This window comes from Trachemys scripta, chromosome 17, assembly GCF_013100865.1.
Source record: "Trachemys scripta elegans isolate TJP31775 chromosome 17, CAS_Tse_1.0, whole genome shotgun sequence".
Lineage (NCBI taxonomy): Eukaryota > Metazoa > Chordata > Testudines > Emydidae > Trachemys > Trachemys scripta.
This window is the reverse complement of record NC_048314.1, coordinates 1,041,578-1,061,265: the sequence shown is the minus strand read 5'-3', so window position 1 is coordinate 1,061,265 and position 19,688 is coordinate 1,041,578. Positions and strand designations below refer to the sequence as shown.

General features: G+C 52.0%; 1 protein-coding gene and 1 pseudogene across 1 annotated transcript; one reads left to right on the top strand and one right to left on the bottom strand.

Annotated features, from left to right (window-relative positions):
- Positions 1 to 19,688, top strand: part of LOC117867167 — a 658,956-nt pseudogene that overhangs the window by 460,499 nt on the left and 178,769 nt on the right.
- Positions 2,131 to 19,409, bottom strand: LOC117867165 (POU domain, class 5, transcription factor 3-like). The gene is made up of 5 exons (XM_034751986.1): positions 18,627 to 19,409; positions 12,122 to 12,236; positions 11,291 to 11,421; positions 5,281 to 5,445; positions 2,131 to 4,020 (listed from the first exon to the last, which is right to left on the bottom strand). Exons 1-5 carry the CDS (start codon positions 19,206 to 19,208, stop codon positions 3,760 to 3,762), a joined length of 1,254 nt encoding a protein of 417 aa, XP_034607877.1. The 5' UTR covers positions 19,209 to 19,409; the 3' UTR covers positions 2,131 to 3,759.

Genomic DNA, 19,688 nt, shown 5'->3' with positions numbered 1-19,688 from the left:
CGCTAAAGCCAAGAGGACATTTGCCCATTGCATGGTCCTATGCTGGATTGAAAGGCCCATGTTGCTCGCTACTGGCTGACAGCCCTGGAGACTGAAGTCTTCTGGTATCCCCAGAGCAAGGCCAAGCAGAGAGAGGCAAGCGTCTGGTCTGTCCATCATGCCCATTGTCAGATCAGGGCAGCAGGGGACTGAGACCAAGTCATTCATTTCTATCACGGGGGAACAACTGTCATTCACACCAGCATGGGTGAAACCCTCCTCCTTTAACCCACTTCCCCACCAGCTCCCCCGCGTTCCTCGCAGAGCAGGGCGTTATGACTCTCTGGCTTCCTTCTACAGCAGCAGCACTGCTCTTGGAATGAATATTTCACACATACACACACGGCGGTGGTGCCTAGAGCTCTCAGCCAGTCCAGAGCCTCACTGGGCGAGGTGCTGTGCAGACAGAGTTAGAGACGGTGCCTGCCCCAAAGAGAATCACGTGACTGCTGTAGGGGCTGCACAAGGACACAAGTGATTTTGTGTAGGTCCTACAGAAAATGGCTTGAAATAATCTCGTGCTACAGGGAGCAGGGGCAGGAACAGAACCCAGGTCTCCCAGGGACTTAGTTTTCTATCCAGCATTTTAATACAAGGTGAGAAGAGGGAGAGGTCAAAGCGAGTGAGGGGATTAAACGGGCACCATCTCCAGTGTTCTTCCCAGGGGTGAACAGCAGGAGTCCTCCCCTCTCCCCAGAGGGGACATGCTGACAGAGTAGCCCAGGGAGGGGGTGGGGAGATGGACGCTTCTTTGAAATGTTGAGACCTGAGTCCTGCTGCACCCTCAGGTGACAGACAAGGGCTGGGTATGTCCCACACAGAGGTCTCAATAGAGGTGGTTTTGGAACACAGGTTGATAAATAAGTCACCACTCACCAGGACCAGGCGAGATTCACCCAATTCACCCATCTCTGAAGGAACTCAAATATGAAATTGCAGAACTACTAACTGTGGTATGTAACCTATCACTTAAATCAGCCTCTATGCCAGATGGCTGGAGGATACCTAATAGGACACCAATTTTTAAAAAAGGTTCCAGATCCCAGCAATTACAGGGCCTTTCATGGGTCAGGAACCAGTTAAAAGACAGGAAACAAAGGGTAGGAATCAATCATCAGTTTTCACAGTGGAAATAAGTAAATAGTGGGGTCCCCCAAGGATCTGCATGGGACCAGTGCTGTTCAACATAAAAAAAAAAAGAGGTAAACAGTGAGATGTCAGTTTGCAGATGATATAAAATTACTCAGTATAGTCCAAACAGGAGGCAACAAAATGGCAGATGAAATTCACTGTTAATATATGCAAAGTAATGCATATTGGAAAACATAATCCCACCTGTACATACAAAATGATGGGGTCTACATTGCCTGTTACCACTTAAGAAAGATCTTGGAGTCATGGTGGACAGTTCTCTGAAAACATCCACTCAATGTGCAGCGGCTGTCAAAAAGCGAACAGAATGTTGGGAATTACTAGGAAAGGGATAGATAAGAAGACAGTAAATATCATATTGCCTCTATCTAAATCCATGGTACATCCACACCTCGAATACTGTGTGGAGTTCCGGTTGCCCCATCACAAAAAAGATATATTAGAAATGGAAAAGGTACAGAGAAGGGCAACAAAAATGATTAAGCACCGTATGGAGCAGCTTCCAGATGAAGAGAGATTAATAAGACTGGGACACTTCAGCGTGGAAAAGAGACGACGAAGGTGGGATATGATAGAGGTCTATAAAATCATGGTGTGGAGAAAGTGAATAAGGAAGTCACATAACACAAGTACCAGGGGTCACCAGGTTTAAAACAAACAAAAGTATTTCTTCACACAACGCCCAGTCAACCTGTGGACCTCATTGCCGGAGGATGTTGTGAAGCCCAAAACTAGAACAGGGTTCAAAAAACAACTAGGTAAGTTGACGGAGGATAGGTCCATCAATGGCTACTAGCCAAGAAAGTCAGAGATGCAACCTTGTGCTCTGGGTGTCTCTAAGCCTCTGACTGCCAGATGTTGGGACTGGATGGTGGGATGGATCACTTCATAATTGCCCTTTTCTATTCATTCCCTTTGAAGCACCTGGTATTGGCCAGTGTCAGAAGCCAGGATACTGGGCTAGATGGACTGTTGGTCTGACCCAGTATGGCCGTTCTTATGTTCTTGACTGCTTATATTTATTGCCAGCCAAGAGGCAATGAAGGCCAAGCTGCCCGGCAAATCATGGGCACCCCAAGGGAGAACCAAGCGGAGGAGCCCAGCAGCGTATTTGAACCCTGTCCAGCCCCAGAGAACACACATGGTCATCGCCAGAACATCGGTGCCCCCGTCTGAGCGTGGAGCTCCATTCTGGCATGGGACGGGAGTGGAGATTGGTTGGGGGTGGAGCTTGCAGAGTCCCACCCGCTTTCTCTTGCCCGTTTGACCCCGGCACACATTCACGCTGCGCTCCAGGAGCGCTCTATGAAAAGGAGGATCTGTACGGCTCTACAAAACATGCAGGGCCGGGTACAAAATAATAGGTTCTTGAAAATGGTTTGTTCTGGTTACAATGCACAATGTTTTCTAGCTGAGCCACCCGTACCAGGCTGTAGTTCTACCAGGGGGCTCCGACGTGCATGGTATATCACTCGGCTGGCGTGTGGGTGGAATCACAGCCTTAGAGCTGGGGCTGGGAGACGCACTTCTATCCCTTTCCACCCATTACACCGCTTCTCCAGGGAGTCAACAATGAAAGCTTCCAGGCAGAGTCTCAGAGCCCTGAAGTGCAGAGTTGAGACCTTGGGGGCCATAGGCAGCTATTCTCACCCACAGTTTGGAAACACTGGGGGTCCTGAGCTAGGCAGGGTAACCCATCCATCAGGGATGCCCGGGGTAGCTGAATAGCCTCCTATGCCCTCTGGAAGCTCATCAGGCCTAGGGCTCCTGGAGGGGATGGTTGGGAGAAGACAAGGCAGCTGAAGCATTTGGGCAGGGAAGGCACATTAAGTACACGTGGGTCTGGAACTGTTCAGTGAAACATTTTCTCCTCAGAAAATGCCGATTGGTTGAGACAGAGCTGGGACCGTGAAAGACATGTCTACGTGCCCAGGGAGCAAGGCTAAGCCCCAGGCTGGTATTTGTCAAGGAGACGTAAGGGCCCAACTCCCACTGGCATGCAATGGGCACCCTGACTCTCTTAGGCTCCTTGGAAACTCCCAGGGTTACAGTTGCCTGGGACTAAGAGGCCAGGGGAGTGACGGTCCCCAGGGCTCGCCCAGCCCTGCTGCGTGCAACAGAGAGAGACAGAGACGGGATCATTTTAAAACTAGAAATGGCTAAAAAGGGCTTCATTTTTTTCCCCTTCTCCAAACTAATAATAGATAAAAAGTCGTTTGAAAATGAGTGACGAGGCCCCGGCTCCGGGGGAGGGGCAGGATAGGTAGATCAACTCGAGGGGGGGGAGGGGAAAAGCAGGCTCCTCGCAGCAGGAGTGACTCAGATCGGTGGGAAGGACGGGGACTCGCTCCAGAGCACAGGGTGATCCGCTCCCTCTGCCTGCTTTGCTGCCCCTCCCCCTCACACAAACAAGCAAACAAAACACACTGAACCCCACCCCTCCCCGAATCAGGCGTCTGGGGAGCAGCTGCAGGATCTCTGGGGTGCTTTTCTCTCCGGGGAGCCAGCCAAGCAGCACCGCCAAGGAGGCGCCTCCGTCCAGCTCCCAATAGCCCCCAGCCCCCAGTTTCAGTTGCCGCTGTTCCCCATGGAGACTGCCGGCTGCAAAGCTTGAGGGCAGATCTCACCCTTGTGGAAAGCCGACATGTAGATGGGAGGGGGCGAGGCCAGGGGGGCCGGGGCATAGGCTTGGGAGCTCACTGCGGCGGGCAGGGCTGGGTGCGCCAGGGCCAGGTTCATGTCGTACATGGCTCCCTCGTTCTCATCGCCGAAGGGCAGCAGCAGCCGCTTGCCCTTTTGACGCCGGTTGCAGAACCAGACTCGCACCACCTAGGCGGAGATGGGAGAAGGCACAAATGGGGAGATGGATCAGCCCAGCTGGTTAAAACCTCCCCCTTGGGGCCGGGGAGGGGGGGAGCCCCCTACAGCTCTGCCTCTAGCAAGGAGCAAATCAGCCAGGCAATTTGGGAGCTTCAAGCTCTTTTCCAGGGGGATGTTTTCTGCCTTCCCTCCACCCCCACAAGGCCCTACATATCCTCTCAGCTCAGCAGTACCAGCTGGGAGCGCTTTGGTCAGCCAGGCAGAGGGACAGCCCTCTGTAGAGCCCCATGGCACCCTGACGGTCCCCACCATGAATGAGGCTGTCCTGCAACAGGGCAACATTCCTTCACCAGCTGCACCCACTAACTGAGGCAGTCTGGGGTCTAATCCCACCTACTGGGACCTCCCTGATTTGGCAGCAATCTGCCTACCAAAGAGGCCCACGTGCACTCTCGTTGCATCCATGAATCAGACCTGCACGGGGGGGGGGGGGGGAGAGAAGTGACGTGGGCTGGCAGTTGGTGCTAACACGCTCCTACCGCTGTATTGGTTTGTGCTAGATCGCACAGCCCTCTGAGTGGGAGCGTGGCCGCCCCTGCACTATCCGTTCACCTCCAGAGCAAAGGTCTGGATTAGAGCTGGACAGTAAAGGGGGGTGGGGACACTGTGGAAAATTTAAGGGGGGGGAGGGGAAAGAGAAAAAGTCAAAATTTTCAATGGAAAATTTAATTTTTTTGGCAGAAATTCGAATACCAGAAAATGTCAGCTGCCAGAGTGCCTTCCTAATGGGAATTGCAGTTGGGGTGCCAGATGCCCCCCATTCTCCTCTTTAGGCTGGGCTCCACCACCCACTGTGCACCACAGCCTCCACTCTTGAAGCAGGTGGTGGTGCCTCATGGGCCTCCCTAGCCATGGTGCATCATGGGAGATGTAGTCTGGCTGGGAAACTCAGGTCAGGGAGAACAGGAACATGAGGCAACTGAACTACAGCTCCCATGAGGCACCACAGTAGCATTTCCAAAGTGAAATTGTTCGATTTTTGAAGGAGAAAAAAAATATCCTGTGGAAAACAGACTTGTTTTGTGAATAATTTGGTTTAGTCATAAACCCAATTTTCTGCTTAAAAATAGTTTTGATGGAAAAATTTTCACCAGCCCTAAATTGGCCTTTAGAGGTGCCCCACTAGAGAAGGCGTTAGAGTCATTCCTAAGGACCCGACTTCTGAACCTGCCATTCTCCCCACCGCTGGGGAGCTCCAACTAAACCTACGTCTTTGTCCAGGTTGAGATCCTCGGCGATCTGCGAGATCTGCTGGGGGCTCGGCTTTACGCACTTGCGGAAGAAGCTCTCTAGCGTGCCCTTGACGTTGTTCTCGATGCTGGTCCTGCGCTTCCTCTTCCGGGCCTGGGCCAGCGCTTGCTCTGCATTGCACAGCTGGAAAGCAAGATAAAGACACAAACCCGCAAAAACCATGGCACTTGGTTACAGGTCGTCCCTGTGGAGCAACAGTGTTTCCCAGCTCCTTGGGGCACACATACCTGGCTGGGAGAGGGGTAGGGCCAGGGCTGAGAGATGCCAATCCAATGTGCTGCAAATCAGTGAAAACCACCCTCACCCAGCTCCTAGAGGCAGGGCTGAATGGAGGGAAAATGCCAGCTGATCTGTGAGTCCTCCCCAAACACCCACCGGGCTGAATGCTGCGTTTGTTTAATGGCTGGACAGGGCAATGTTTGGAGACGTAGAAAGAGCAAAGTAAAGGGGGACACCGATTTGGCATAACAACTTTTTTCTTCGTTAATTTTGATTTGTTGTGGTTTTCACTGCAGCCCACACAACTGCATCTTTCCACCTGTTTTACAAAATTTAAGGTAGCATGAAGTCACATCATGGACAGCTGGGAACAGAACCCAGGTCCTTAAAGGTACGTCTACACAGCAAAAACACACACACAACACACAGCAGCAAGTCTCAGAGCCTGGGTCTACTGACTCGGGATCACTCTTCAGTTCTAATAAATAGCAGTGTGAATGTCCCAGCTCAGGCTCTAAAACCTGCGGAGGAGGCTCTGTGTAAAACCAGGCTCTGAGACTCGCTGTTGCTGGGTTATTTTTGCTCTGTAGACGTACCTTAATACAACAGATCCAAGACTCAGCCACCCTGCCTTGCAGAAAGAACGTACCCGATCTGTGTGCTTGGCTAGCCTCTCTCCAATCACTGCTTTATCAACCCTCCTAAAGCCATGAATAGACCCCAGGAAGCGCGACACCCTTTTCTCGTACTCTAACCACAAAACTGCAGGACTAAACTTCAGGCTTCCTGATTTCCACTATTCTACTGATGCCTAGCAAATATTGGTGTAACCTACTAGCGGAGTGGGTGCCACATCCCCGTGAGTGGCTGCTGCATTTGATGGCTAACAGATGCTTCTTTAGTTCAAAGGGTAGAAGTCTGTGTTGGGGAACTAGAAGAGCTTGGCTTCAAATGCTGCTGCTGCTGACGACATTTCTGTTTCTCCACTTTTCTTTTTGACCAAACTAGTTTATTTCATTCACACCGGGAGAAAACATCCTCAGAAACCAACTCGATAGCAAAAGCCCATCATAAGCCATCAATTATGGTGCAATGCGCAACGGAAACCCAGGTGCTGCCCATTTCACCCCTCTGCCACCCGTTTTGGTTGCCCCCACTACACACCGTCATGGCCACAAGGAGGGAGTTCCCCAAGGCCTTTGTGGGGGGTTAGCAATGATGGATGGGGAAAATAAGATGCAGGTACGTCTCAGTTAAAAAACTGAATCAACTTGATGGGACACAATCATGTTAAAGTAATTTTTAAAAAAAAAATTCCCCTGAATCACCTGTTATCCTAGATTAGTGACACACAAATCTCTCTTAGCCGGAGTTTGGGGCCCAATCCTGCAAGACCGCCACACCTGGAACACTTCTTTGCCTCAGCAGGGCTCACTGGATCAGGCCCTTTCCTCCATTCATGCTGTTGTTTACTGGTTTAGAACATTCCCACGCTAAGCAGTCCCTCCCACCAACACTGGTGATTTGATCCTGAGCCCCAGCAGGGTTTAAGCTCCAGCACCTCGAGTTTATATGAATACACTTGAATCTCAGCTCTCTCTTCGCCCCCAACCCTCCTTTTTAGGAAGTTTCTAGCCCTCCTAGCTGAAGACAAAAAAAAATAGGGGGGTGGGAAGCCCCCTAAAGGCTCAAAAGCCAGAAAGTGAATAAAAAGGACTCCAAAGGTATTATTTTAAAAGTCTTGTGAATTTTAAGATAGTCCCATGATTTCGGAGTGCCTACCATTTGCACAACTGAAGACAGTCCCCGCCCCAAAGAGCTTACAGAATTTATTTTTTGGTATTTTACGCAGCTCAGACAATTAATCAGTTTCACACACTGTGAGGGTTGCAAACATTTTCAGGGAATGCATACATTCGAACAAAAGTAAATTGTATATTGTAGTGTATGTGAATAGTTTCTAAAAAGTTAATGACTAGTAGATGTCTTAATAAAAGGTCAATCAAGTGTCACAGAGAATAACGATTGCTTCTGACGTCTTCCTCTGAAACTCATAACTAGAGCTGGTCAACATTTTCAACCAAAAAACTTTTTTCGATACGAATGAATAAATAAATGGAGGGGAGTCATCAAAACCATTTTTTCCTTCTTTTGTGGGGGAGCGGGGAGGGGTTGCAGGAAAATGGTTTTCAATTATTTTTTTATGTGATGGGAAATTGCAAAATGAAATGAGACGTTTTGTTTCATTTCAAACTGAACTTCTGATTTTAGTTTTCAAACAAAGTTCCCATTTCAGATTGGGAGTTTTCCGATGGTTTTTTTTTTTGCCACTGAATGCAATAGGATGGATGGTGTCCCCCACTTTTTCCTCTCTTCCCTTTTCCTATTCTGCAACTTTTCCAAAGGCAGAGACATTTTCAAAAGTTAGAGTGGAAAAAGGAACAGAAAAAAAAAAAAAAAAAAAAAAAAAACAGGAGGAAGTGAAAGAAAACCTGTAATACCAATGCTATCAAATCCAGAAGCAAAAAAGTAGGGAGCCACCCCCTCAGAATCTGACATTTAGAAAATTTGGCAGGTTTTCAGAAACAAACATTTCAGTTTGAATTGAAAATTGTATTTAGTTTCAGAATTTTCCCATGAATATTTTCAAATGAAAATTTTTCATTCTATCTTTACGGGGGGAAAAAAAGTGGTTTTCAACCAGGTCCCTTTATATAACCATCTGCAACATATAGTATTCATGTCTGTAGCATGCTTAAATCATTTATCAGCCCTTTATAAAAAGGGTCTACAAATGTACACTAATACAAAGGGTGACCAATTAATTGGGCAGCTACTAAAAGGATTTCATTAAAATATTTCTATTAACATTAATGTTTTATACTTTTTTAAATAGATACAAACCCAAAGTGTTTGGGGGTTGAACTCCCTTTGACCCACAAACTGCTGCCCCAACCACATTAGCATATGTAGTAACAGCTGGGAGAAAAGTGTGCTGGGAGAGCTGAACAAGCGGATTTCACCCATGATCTCCCAAAAGTCCACCCCATCCTGCCAACCTCACTGTGCCCCTGGCAACTGCAGAGTATGGGAGAGGCTCCAGGTGCAGGGGACCTTCTGCCAGGTACCCCCCTCCTTCAGTAAGGAACCTTTTCCATGCACACGTTTCACTGACTGCAAACCTCATTTCCCTGCCTTTATATCCCATGTCAGCTGAGCAGTTACATCAGAGTCCCACGAATAGCTGTCAGTACAAACTCTTCTTAGACAAGGAGCTGAAGAGTGCGACTGCTCAACAAAGAGTTGTTTTCCCCAGATATGCAATATGGTCTTGGATTCAGCCCCGGCCCTCGTGCCATGGTAATCCAGCCAGTCTCACTCCACTGACTATGGCTATAACGTTTAAGACGACAGGAGCCTCTCTCCGGATCCCCCACAACAGCAGAAAACTACCACGATTGCCTTGTTGGAGGCTATTGTGATGTCTGGCTGCTCCAGGCTCAGAGCCGGTTGAAGAATCTGTTGCAAATGATATTTGTTGGGAATCTTAGTATATTTTCCCACCAAACAATGATCATAAGTTCTTCCCAATCTTCTACCATCACGTGGTTGGACACTCTCCATCACGTGATAGTTTGGTCAATTGGCTAATTGTTTATTTACAAATACATCTGCCCCACTATTGGAGCAGCCCAATGCAAGATACTGCTACTCTGGTAATGCAAATGGCAAAGGTCTCTCTGAAGCCAGGCCAATGAGCAGGGTCTGGGAGCACGGGCAGGTTGTGGTTGGGACAGTGATGGAGAGATTCCAGCTGCAAGGGTTATAGCTGTTGCTAGACACTGGAAGTCAAGGCCGGCTCTAACTTTTTTGCCGCCCCAGGCAAAAAATACAAATAAATAAATAAATAAATAAAAAAGAGCGCCGTCCCACCGTAACACGCCCCCCCCACCAAGCGCCATGCCACCGAAACCTCCGCACCGCCCCGAGCGCCACGGCGCACCGCTGAAACCACCACCCCCGAGCCGCCGAAACCCCCACCCTTGAGCGCCGGGCCGCCAAAACCCCCACCCCCCTCCCGAGCGCCACACTGCCCAACCCCCCCAGCACCGCCCAAACCCCAAGCACAAACCCCCACCCCTCCCCGAGCGCCGCGCCATCCAAACCCCATCCCCCGCCCAAACCCTGAGAGCCGTGCCATGCCAACCTCCCGCGCCGCTGAAACAAAAAACAAACAAACAAAAAACCCCAAGTGCCGCCCACCACCCCAAGGTTGGCCGCCCCAAGCAAGTGCTTGGTCGGCTGGTGCCTGGAGCCGGCCCTGCTGGAAGTCCTCACTTACCCTGCTCCCTTCTCAAAAGGAACCTTCCCTGCTAAAAGTCAGCTCAAGGCCCCCTTACACTGGTGCAGTCGCAGCTCGTTGGGAAGCAGGCTAGCCCACTGGTCTGTTGAGAGCCAATGCCTAGGGCTGCAGGTTTGTCACTGAGACAGTCATTTTTCTATGGCTTTCTTTGCATCTGGGATTTCATAGGCTGAGGAGCTGAGGGGACCACCCAGGCCAGGACCCAGCCACTTTTACCACCAAAGCTCTTGGGCAGATGATCTGGCGGTTCCATGGCCAAGAAGGAGGCAAGGCTGGGTGTCATGGAGAGAGGGCCATTCCCACAGGCCAGAGCAAGGAGCCAGGCCAGCCCCACGGGACAGAAGCCGCCATTGTGAGGTCAGTGCCGGGTGGGCTTGCTCCGCAACAGCCCCCCCTCACCCACACACACCAGGCCTCCCATCCCCGGGGGCAGGACCTAACCTCCCATGCCACGTCACACCCTCCCACTTCAAGTGGCTTTACAACCACTGCCTCCTGAAGCCGTGACATTTACCAGGACTGCTCAGTGATTGGATCAAAAAAACGCCGTGACAAATCTGCAGCCCTACCAATACCCTAACACCAGGCCCTTCCACACCAGATGGGGCATAGAAGAGATAAGATGGAATTTGATGAGCCATTCTCCAGGCACATCAGAGCAAGACATCCGCAAGAGAATCCGTGGGTCTGTTGGATTAACCAGGAAGTAAAGGAAGCAATTAAGAAAGATAAGACGGTTGTGGAGAAGTTACAATTTCTTTGCCTCAGAGGAGGTCAAGGAGATCCCGACCCTGAGCTGCCGTTTCAGGTCAAGGACCAAGGTGTTGAAAGAGGAGCTGCTGGAACAAACGGATAAAGAGAAAAATATCAGGAGGCCTCAGCAACATCTCCCAAGAAATTTGAACGCAAGAACAAAGTGACTGAGCTGCTAACAAAACTCTGCAATCTCTCCTTGCAATCAGCGGCTATCCTGGGGGCTGCAGCGGGTGCCCAGAACCTCATACAGCCTTGCCCCGGTACCCGCTCCTCCACCAGGGCTTGCAACGCAGTCCCGGGTCTCCAACAGTGCCTGTGTCAGAGAACCTGTGGAACTCACTGCCCCAAGGTATCAGCAAAGCCAAGGGCTGAGCAGGATTCTCGAGGCGCCTCGGACGTTCTTATTCTCCACAATCACAGCAGAAAGCACAAAACACATTCAGGAGGGATATAAGCCCTCCAGACATGGACCAAGCTCTGACTGATGGGGGTCAGGAAGGAACTTGTCCAGTGATTAGGTTACTTCAGTAGCTGCCCATTAAGGGGTCCCGTGCACCGTGCTCGGAAGCAGCTAGTCCTGGCCATTGGGCTGAGCCAAGCCCTGGTCTAACCCGCCCCATCCCCACTTACCTCTTGCAGGCTGTCGCTGTTCTCCACCTCGTTGAGCCAGCGCTGCAGCAGCGGCTTCAGCTTGCACATGTTCTTGAAGCTCAGCTGGAGGGCTTCGAAGCGGCAGATCGTCGTCTGGCTGAACATCTTCCCTGGGAGGGCGAGAGCAGCACCGTTCACTGCAGGCCTGGGGCTGCCAGACTCCTTATCCTATACCCCCAGCACACCAGCCGGAGAGGAAAGAAACCTGCCCACTACCTAACCCATGCATGGACCATCCACGACCCTGGGGGCTGCATCCACGCATGGGAGACGACACCCCCCCACCCCAACACTGCACAGTCACCTACCCACCTCTGGGGCAGGGACCATGGCTATCTGCTCCCTTCACCTGCTATCTGGGGGGAGGAGGGGCATCTTCTGTCCCTTCCCCCCATAAGTGAGGACTCATGGGACACTGGGGGTGCTTGAGTTCCTCCCCCCCCCCCAGACAGCTGGATCTAGAAGTCCACTCTGCCCCACAGAATTTTGCTTTCCCCCCAGGCTCCCCATCTTTTGTTGTGAGCCCCTCCCTCAAGGCGGCAGCAGGGACCCCCAGGTTACAGCTGCATGTTGGGGCTCCCCCTGGAATCCCCCCCAGTGTTCACGCTGGGCTCACTGCAACGAGCAGCCAAAAACCCTTCCAGCCGCTTCGAACATCCAACCGGGGAAAAAGCTACCCAGCACCAGTGGGGATCCAGGGGCTGCCGCTGCCCCTGCCCCCACCCCATCTCTCACCTTCTGCACCAAGAGACACCCCCAGAGGCACCAGATGGGCTTGGGAGGGGCCGGGGAGAAAAGTGAAACGCTCACCATAGAGTGTCCCCAGAGCCATCCCCACGTCAGCCTGCGTGAACCCCAGGGTGATGCGCTTGTGCTTGAGGTCTTTGGCAAACTGCTCCAGCTCCTCCGAGGTGGGAGTGGCGTCCTGGCAAAAGAAGCAAAAACGTTTCTGTGAGGGGACAAAGGAGCCTGCGGGGGGCTGGCAAGGAGAGAGGTGGATTCACTCAGGCGCTTCAGGGATGGATGCGAATCCAAGCCCTAGAGAGATGGATCCCAGGTCTACCGCGGCTTTCATGGCAGGGGAGAGGAGTGTGAACAGGCTCGGTGAAGCCTTCAGTTGTTTGCAGGGACAAGCCAGCCTCCTGCAGCGCGAGGATGGCAAACAATCCCAGAAGGAATCACTTTCACCTGACACTGAACCAAGAGCTCTGCTGGGCTCCGAGAAACGGACTTATCCCTCAAGCTGCTCTCTGGCTTTCTGCTTCACGGCGGAACGTCTGCCTAGACTGTCCTTCAGACTCCCCCGGCCTGGCTGCCCACTGCAGCGGGAAACGGCTCAGCCCCAACCTCCCACCCACCGGGGTGATGTCTGGCTGGCGAGACTCAGGGCCGGAATAGCACGGGGGAGGGGCGGGGCGGGGGGATACAGGTCAGCGCTGGGAGGTATTAGCTGAGCTGGTAAGGGAAGCTTGGAACGGTCAGTAACTTTTTTTAAATGAAAGCGCTAGTTCTGCAGACCTCACTGTCTTTAGACACCCCCACGCTCACCAGTGAAAGCCTCCCACTCCACCCTGGGGAGCGGACAAGCCAGGTAATCAGTGCGCGGGAAGGCCATCTATTCCTCATCGGGCAGAGACCGAAGCTGGCGTGTTGATGCCCTGCAATAGCCCTCCCTCACATCCCCCCCAGCCAGGATATGTTTCCTAGGGTCAATCTGTGGCAGGGATGAGAAATCCTACCCAAGCCCAGAGATGGCCCTAGTCACCACAGTACCTGAGTGCTCGCTGCACAAGAATATGCCCTGCCTTGCAGGGAGGCAGGACAGTACCATCGCCGTTTTCCAAAGGGTCGGCGGAGCGACTGGCCCTGCCCAAGACAGGGTGGGTAAAAATCATGATAAAAAAAAAACAAAAAAACAAACAACCACAATTTTTTTTTTTTTTTTAATTTAAATCAGATTTCTCATGTATAGCTGTTGTCTCTCTCGTACTGTCTTGCTAAGTCTTTACTGCCTTCTTATTTTAGAGTCTTAAATGGCCAAAGTGGTTGGTTTGTTCTTGTTTAACGAGTTTCCTAATTGTTAGTAGAGTTGCAAATTTTACAAGGAGTTTTTCTTTTCTACTAAACAAGTTTCAGCCTTGAAACTCTCAGCCAGGCTGTAAAAAAAAGAAGTCCGGGGCCTCACTCAGCCTCCCGGCGAGAACACCACAAACTCCCACACACAACTGCAAATAGCAGCCAACCCTACCTGCCGACACCCTGCACTTCCACAAACCAAGAAAGCCACAACGCTTTGACCAGGCTACCCTCCCCCAGCTCAGGTTTGCAGCGTGCAGTCAATAGGACTTGTGCTCCTAAGTCACTTCCATGCTGTTGAAAATCCCACCTTTTGGATTTTATGGACCTAAACATTTTGGCCTGTCTGTCTAAAGTAAGTTCATGGTAACGTTGTTAAATGAACTGGGAAGATGAACTCACTTGGCATTGCTGACACTAACTGGCCACCATCTCTGAAGTGTCTGAGCACCTCATAATATTTATCCTCCCCAAACCACTGGGGAAGTACTATTTTATACATGGGGAACTGAGAGAGAGCCTGAGGCACAGTCTAGATTAACAACTTATCCGAGTGGAACTACGTCACTCGGAGTGCGGATTTGAATGCAGTTACACCAACTGAACTCCTGGTACAGACAGCACTACGTTGAGGAGCGTCCTGTGGGGACACAGCTACCGCCTCTCGGGGAGGTGGGAATTCCTACCCCAGTGGGAGAAGCTCTCCCATTGGGTGTAGGTAGCATCTTCACTAAGCGGTGCCGTGCACTGCAAGTGTAGACAAGCCCTGATTAACTTACCCAAGGTCACACAGAGTCTTGGGTGGAGCCGGAAGTTGAATCTGGTGTTTACACTAGTACTTTTGTCAGTAAAACTTATTGGTCAAGGGTGTGAAGAAAACCACCACCCCTGAGCAATGTGTAGACAGCACTACGTTGGCAGAAAAGCATCTCTAACAGAGCTATCGCCGCGCACTGGGTGTGGTTTAATTATACCGACAGGAGAGCTCTCTCCCATTGGCATAGAGCAGCGACACAGGAGACCTTACAGCGGCGGTACAGCTGTAAGATCTCTAGTGTAGACACAGCCTTTGCTTCTCAAATTCTAGGCCACTGCCCTAATCGCTGGGCCACCTTTTCTCTCTGCACTGAAGCAGTTTTGTTTTGAAGGGACAAAGATTCTAGGCCACTACAAGAACGGTTTGTAATAGAAATACACATTTAGCCCATGGTCCTGCTAACAATTATGCACATGCTTAAACTTGGAGCGCAGGAGCAGTCGCATCAAAGTCAACGGGACTTTTCATCTGAATCAAGTTACGTACCCGCCTCGTGTCTGCTGGACCAGAGCCTTCATTTTCAATAGTTTGGAGTTTGCCTACTGCAGTTTTGCAAAATCCAATTCAGCTCCCGAAGCAGGAGTGGCATTTACCATTTTGTAGGGACCTCTCCCATCATAGTCTGATTGCCTGAATGAGGCAAGACAGAATTTCTCATAACTTCTGTTTGAGCTAGAGTGGATCATTTGAAAAGCTCATTATACAGTTTAGTTCATTATCAATGCTGGTCTAGAGTGTGTGACAGAGGCAGGAACTGAACCTCCACCTCATGGAGTCACAGGCCAGTACCTTGGCCACTGCACCATCCTTCTCAAGGGCCCCCACCCTCCTGTACTACTTCCTATCCCACCCTACTCCCAGGTAGAGGGGGAGCTGGAGGTCAGATCCCCCCTCTGCTGTAGGCAAGTGTCCACCGAGCAATGCCCATGTACACCGGCCACGTATGTTCCCTTCCCTTTTGTGACGGTTGGGTGCTGGGTCTTCTCTTCCCCAAGGAAGCCAGCAGCACTGATCTGTGCGCCAAGTCGAAGACCTGCTCCTGCAGAGGGGCTCCAAGCAATACACTCCACCAGCAGCAGGTGCCAGTGTGTGTTATGTCTGAGACCGTCTCACCAGCTGAGGGCCAGTGGCCAGCTGGTCTGGAGACAGCCACTGTCAGCTGTCAACTTCCTCTCAGTGCTAACAAGACTCAGATCCTCAATGGTATTCGGGTTCCTAATTCTAGGGGTATTTAGGAGCCTGAATATCTTTGAAGAACTGGGCCCAACTGCCCAACAAAGCAAAAAAGCATCAACCCCCCTTTTAAAAACAAAACACAAGGGCTCAACTCATCTAAGCCACTAGGCGTTCACACTGGAAGAGAAATGGGCTGCAACCAACCCAGCACCCAGAGTTTCCGGCACCGTGCCTCATCGTTGCCACCTGTGCAGAGGGTTCCAAAAGCCTGACGAGCTGAATGATGGCTTGTTACACCCCATGTGGCCCAGGTGCAAGTCTCAACACAAGGTCCAGGGCAGGAGAAGAGGAGACTCTGAGCACCCCAGGTTTGCACAGAAAGCTGCCATCTAGACACACACAAAATGTGCATGCACATTTTTGCGCACAGGTTTTCAGAGCCGCCCTTTTCCCCACCTGGAACTGTTGTGGGACAGTTTATGAAACGGGTTTAATTAATTAGTTCATAGCCTTTCTGAGCAGTGGGCGGTTTTGCAAATACAGTCACTCCTGCCAACTGAGGGCCCAATGAGGTACTGGTACTATCAGCAGTTAACAAAAAAACAAAAACCCAGGGCTGTGCCCTTTAAAATTTTTGTCCATCATAAAGAGTCCAGAAAAGAGTTTTTCCTTGGGTTTATTATTTACTTTCTTGTTTTTCCCCTTAGATATCAGGAGTGTCAATTCTGATTTTCCTGGCGTTCTGGACGTTCTCCACACACCCCAGTTTGCTCCAGTTTCCACTAAAAGCAGGTGTTTTGATTGATTTAGTTAAAGTGGTGCAAACAGCAGCATGGACACGCTTAAGTCTATTCACACATTTCATTCTGGTTATAAACTAATTTAGCTTAATCTACCTGTGAGTCAGGAATCTGACCAATTTTTAAATGATTATAATCTGGAGGGAGCTGGCCTGCACACTCTAAATATCTGGATTTTTAAAATTCTATTTAAAGTAAAATAAAATAATAATAATAATAATAGTCAAGCTGATGAAAATATTTAGAGCAGGCAGCACCAGCATCCGAGGGCCAGCATGCACAGAGGAGCTGAGAGCACAGACGTAACAGAAGCATATGCCCGGCTATCCCACTGAGGATCATACACAGAGAAATATTTTTGTTCTGCAACAGCCAGCAGAGGGAGCCCAAGGTAAAGCCGTTGCTCAGACCGGTGCCAGTGTCAGACACGAGGGACAAACATGGCAGTAAGAATGGGAGGCCCCCCTGAAAGCATGGAAGAAACTGTGTGGTGCTGGTCTCGGGATCCCAAAGAGCCCAGCACTGGGGCAGCTGGGCAGCACAGCTTAGTCACACCAAGAGAAACCTCTCCAAACTGGGCATGCCCCTGCTGGAAATGTGCACAATGCAGTAAACCGTGTTGGAGAGCAAAACTCACTCCCCACCACCAATGGGACACAATCAGGGCCCCAGCTGCTGCACAGCTCCAGTGTTGCATAAGCAGGAACTCAACCTCCTTCCTGAACCTGGGCAGGATGGGGGGTGACACAGGTGGGAAATGGGCAAACACCATAACACTGAACTCACTCATGTGCTTCACAGCCTTGGCATCCTTCCGGACTCCTCCCTACTACCAGATTCCCAACTAGTCCGGAAACAGCTTCTTCCCCATCCTGACAGAGGAGGGCCCGGCCACCACCTTGAGCCCCATCACCGCAAGGTGCTGCACTTGACATGGACAGCAGCAGCGCTGAAGAACAGCCAGCTGCCCCAGCAGGCAATGACCCAACTATTAAGCACCATAGGCCACTTTTAACCACCTGCTGCGGTCGGTCACAACAGTGGTGCCCCAGAGAAGACACAAGGTCCTCAAAGCCCTCAGCGGGCTGACCTGAGGGGAGAGGGAAGGTTGTGTCTCTGGTGGAGAGTGGAAGAAAGAGGGAGGGAAGTCATAACCATGAGGCTAGCAAGGTTAAAGGGGTTAGACTCAAGCCCTGCAGGGCATGTGCCTGTGTGGGCCTGGTAGGCCCGTTCTCCTTGGTGCCCACTGCTGTAACCTCTTCCCCGCAGACCTCCCGGGCTAAGTTATGCAGGAGGTCAAACCAGGTTATCCTAATGGTCCCCTGGGGGGAGAAGGGGGCGCTGACAACTGGGAGCTCCTGGAGAAGCAGAGGAGGGAAAAGAAGAATAAAAAATGGAAAGGAAAATACAGAGAAAAGCAAAAAGAGACAGACTGGTGATTTGCAGCAATCGATGGAGCTTCAGAACCACTGGCCCAGGCAGAGGTAGGGAAGCTCTAGCATGATTTGAGAATGTAGCTAAACCCCCTTGCAATGCAAAGAGCTTTCATCCCATGGGCTCTGTCATCCTTCCTTTCCCCTGCTGTCCCTGGGCCTCTCAGCTGGTCTTTAAATCCCCCAGTCAAACAACGCTGTACCCCTGCTGGCTCACACCATCCCTCCCTCAGTACTAACTCCCAGCTCTTACAGAGCACTTCTCAGCAGATCTCAAAACGCTTCCCCCGGGAGCTCGGTTCATTCTCCCCATTTTACAGATGGGGACACCCGAATGGGGATTATTTGGAGTGAGATATAAAGAGAAGTTTCAATCTCTACCCTGGCATTACAGAGCAACGGTCACTTCATTTGGGGGGGAAAGTTAAACTGCAGCTGAGTCTGGATAAAAGACTATCCATCATCATAAAGCACCCTGATGCTTTTTAAAAGCGGATTATATCTATGTCTACACACAACACACAAAGTCAGATCTTTAACAGGTGTAACTCAGTGGAGCTCTGAGTTACACAACAGACAGGGATCTGGCCTACTGTATTAAAAAGGCATCTGGGTTTGTGGACCCCACCTCCAGGGAACACAAGCCCTCTGTTCAGAGCAGCCTGTCTGGCCTCTTTGGAGAAACCGACCTGCCCTTCCCAGCCACCCCCGCTAGGAAGCTGCTCCCCACGGAGGCTGTGGCAGGAGAGATGTGCAGCTGCAGAGCAGTGGGGCTGTCAGGGAATGTGGGGGACAAGGTCACCCCAAAAGCATCAGAGGAAGATGTAGGCGCTCCCCTTCCCCCTTAGTATAAGCCGGAGAACCGGGGGGAAAATCCCTTGAGACAATGCAAACGGAAAAGGGGTGAGACGGGGGCGACCCTCCGGCTCGGGGAGCGGGGTCCAGGGGAGCCCCGAGGGGCGCTACCCGCGCGGGTCCGAGCTGAGAAGGGGCTGCAGGGCTGCGATCCTTACCTCGTCCCCACTCTCACTGGACTGGCCTCCCTCGCTAGCCGCCCCACTGGAGCTGCCGCTGCTGCCCAGGCTGGAGAGGCCGCTGGGGGGCTGGTGCGGGTCGCTGGGGTAGATGGCGTGGGGGGCCCCGGGGCAAAGCCCGACCCCCGGGAACGTCTGGCTGGGGAGGGGGCCGCGGGCCGCCGCCGCGCTGTGGCCAGCCAAGGCAGGCCAGAAAGGGCTGCTCCAGGGGTGGGCGTAGTAGGGGCCCGCGGGCAGGAGGGCGCATTTCGCTTCTGGGGAGCCTTGTCTGCGCCCCTTCTCCTGGCCGGGCTCTTCCTTCGGGGCCTGCCCGCTTCCCAGGAGAGGGGGGCCCTGGTGTCCCCCAGCCATGCCCGGCTGGTGGCAGGGCTCTGGGCCCGGGAAAGGGCACCAGGGCTTAGCCTCCCCCGCCGGCAGCTCGGGGGGGTCGTACTCCGCTTTCACCGCTGGGAAGGGGAAGAAAGGCGGCGGCTGGGGGCTGCTGCTGTAGCTGCTTTTGCCGAACTGGCCGCTCGCATCCTGCAGGATCCCGGCCCCCAGGGACATCTCCTGGCTAAACATGTTCGCCCCCGGGTGCCCGGCGCTGGCTGGATCTCGGAGCCCCTAAGGCGCCATGGGGGGCGTCATGGGGGGGGGGGCACCGTGTCCCAGCGGCGATCAGACCTCGGCAAGGGCCAGGAGGCCGCCCCCGCTCGGCATGTCCGCGGGCTCAGGGCAGGAGCCGGGCAGCAGCGAGGCCGTGCGGGCCACGGCAAAGCCCCTCCATGCTGCAGGGACCCGACTGATCGCCTAGGCAGGCCAAGGGGCTACCTCCCCTCGCCCCGCCACGGGCCCGGCTTGGGCGGCGATCTTAATTGCCCCTGCTCGGCTATTGGCCCCTTTAAGACAATTGACACCAATAGGTTGTAAATGAACTTGATTCTTTTGTGTGGGGTGGGGGTGGGGAAGAGCCTCTTGCAATCACCTTGATTAGAAATAGCTTCAGACTCCGTGTATCCCTCCCTCCCCCCCTTGCCCTCTCCAGCGCTTTAACTTCCCCAT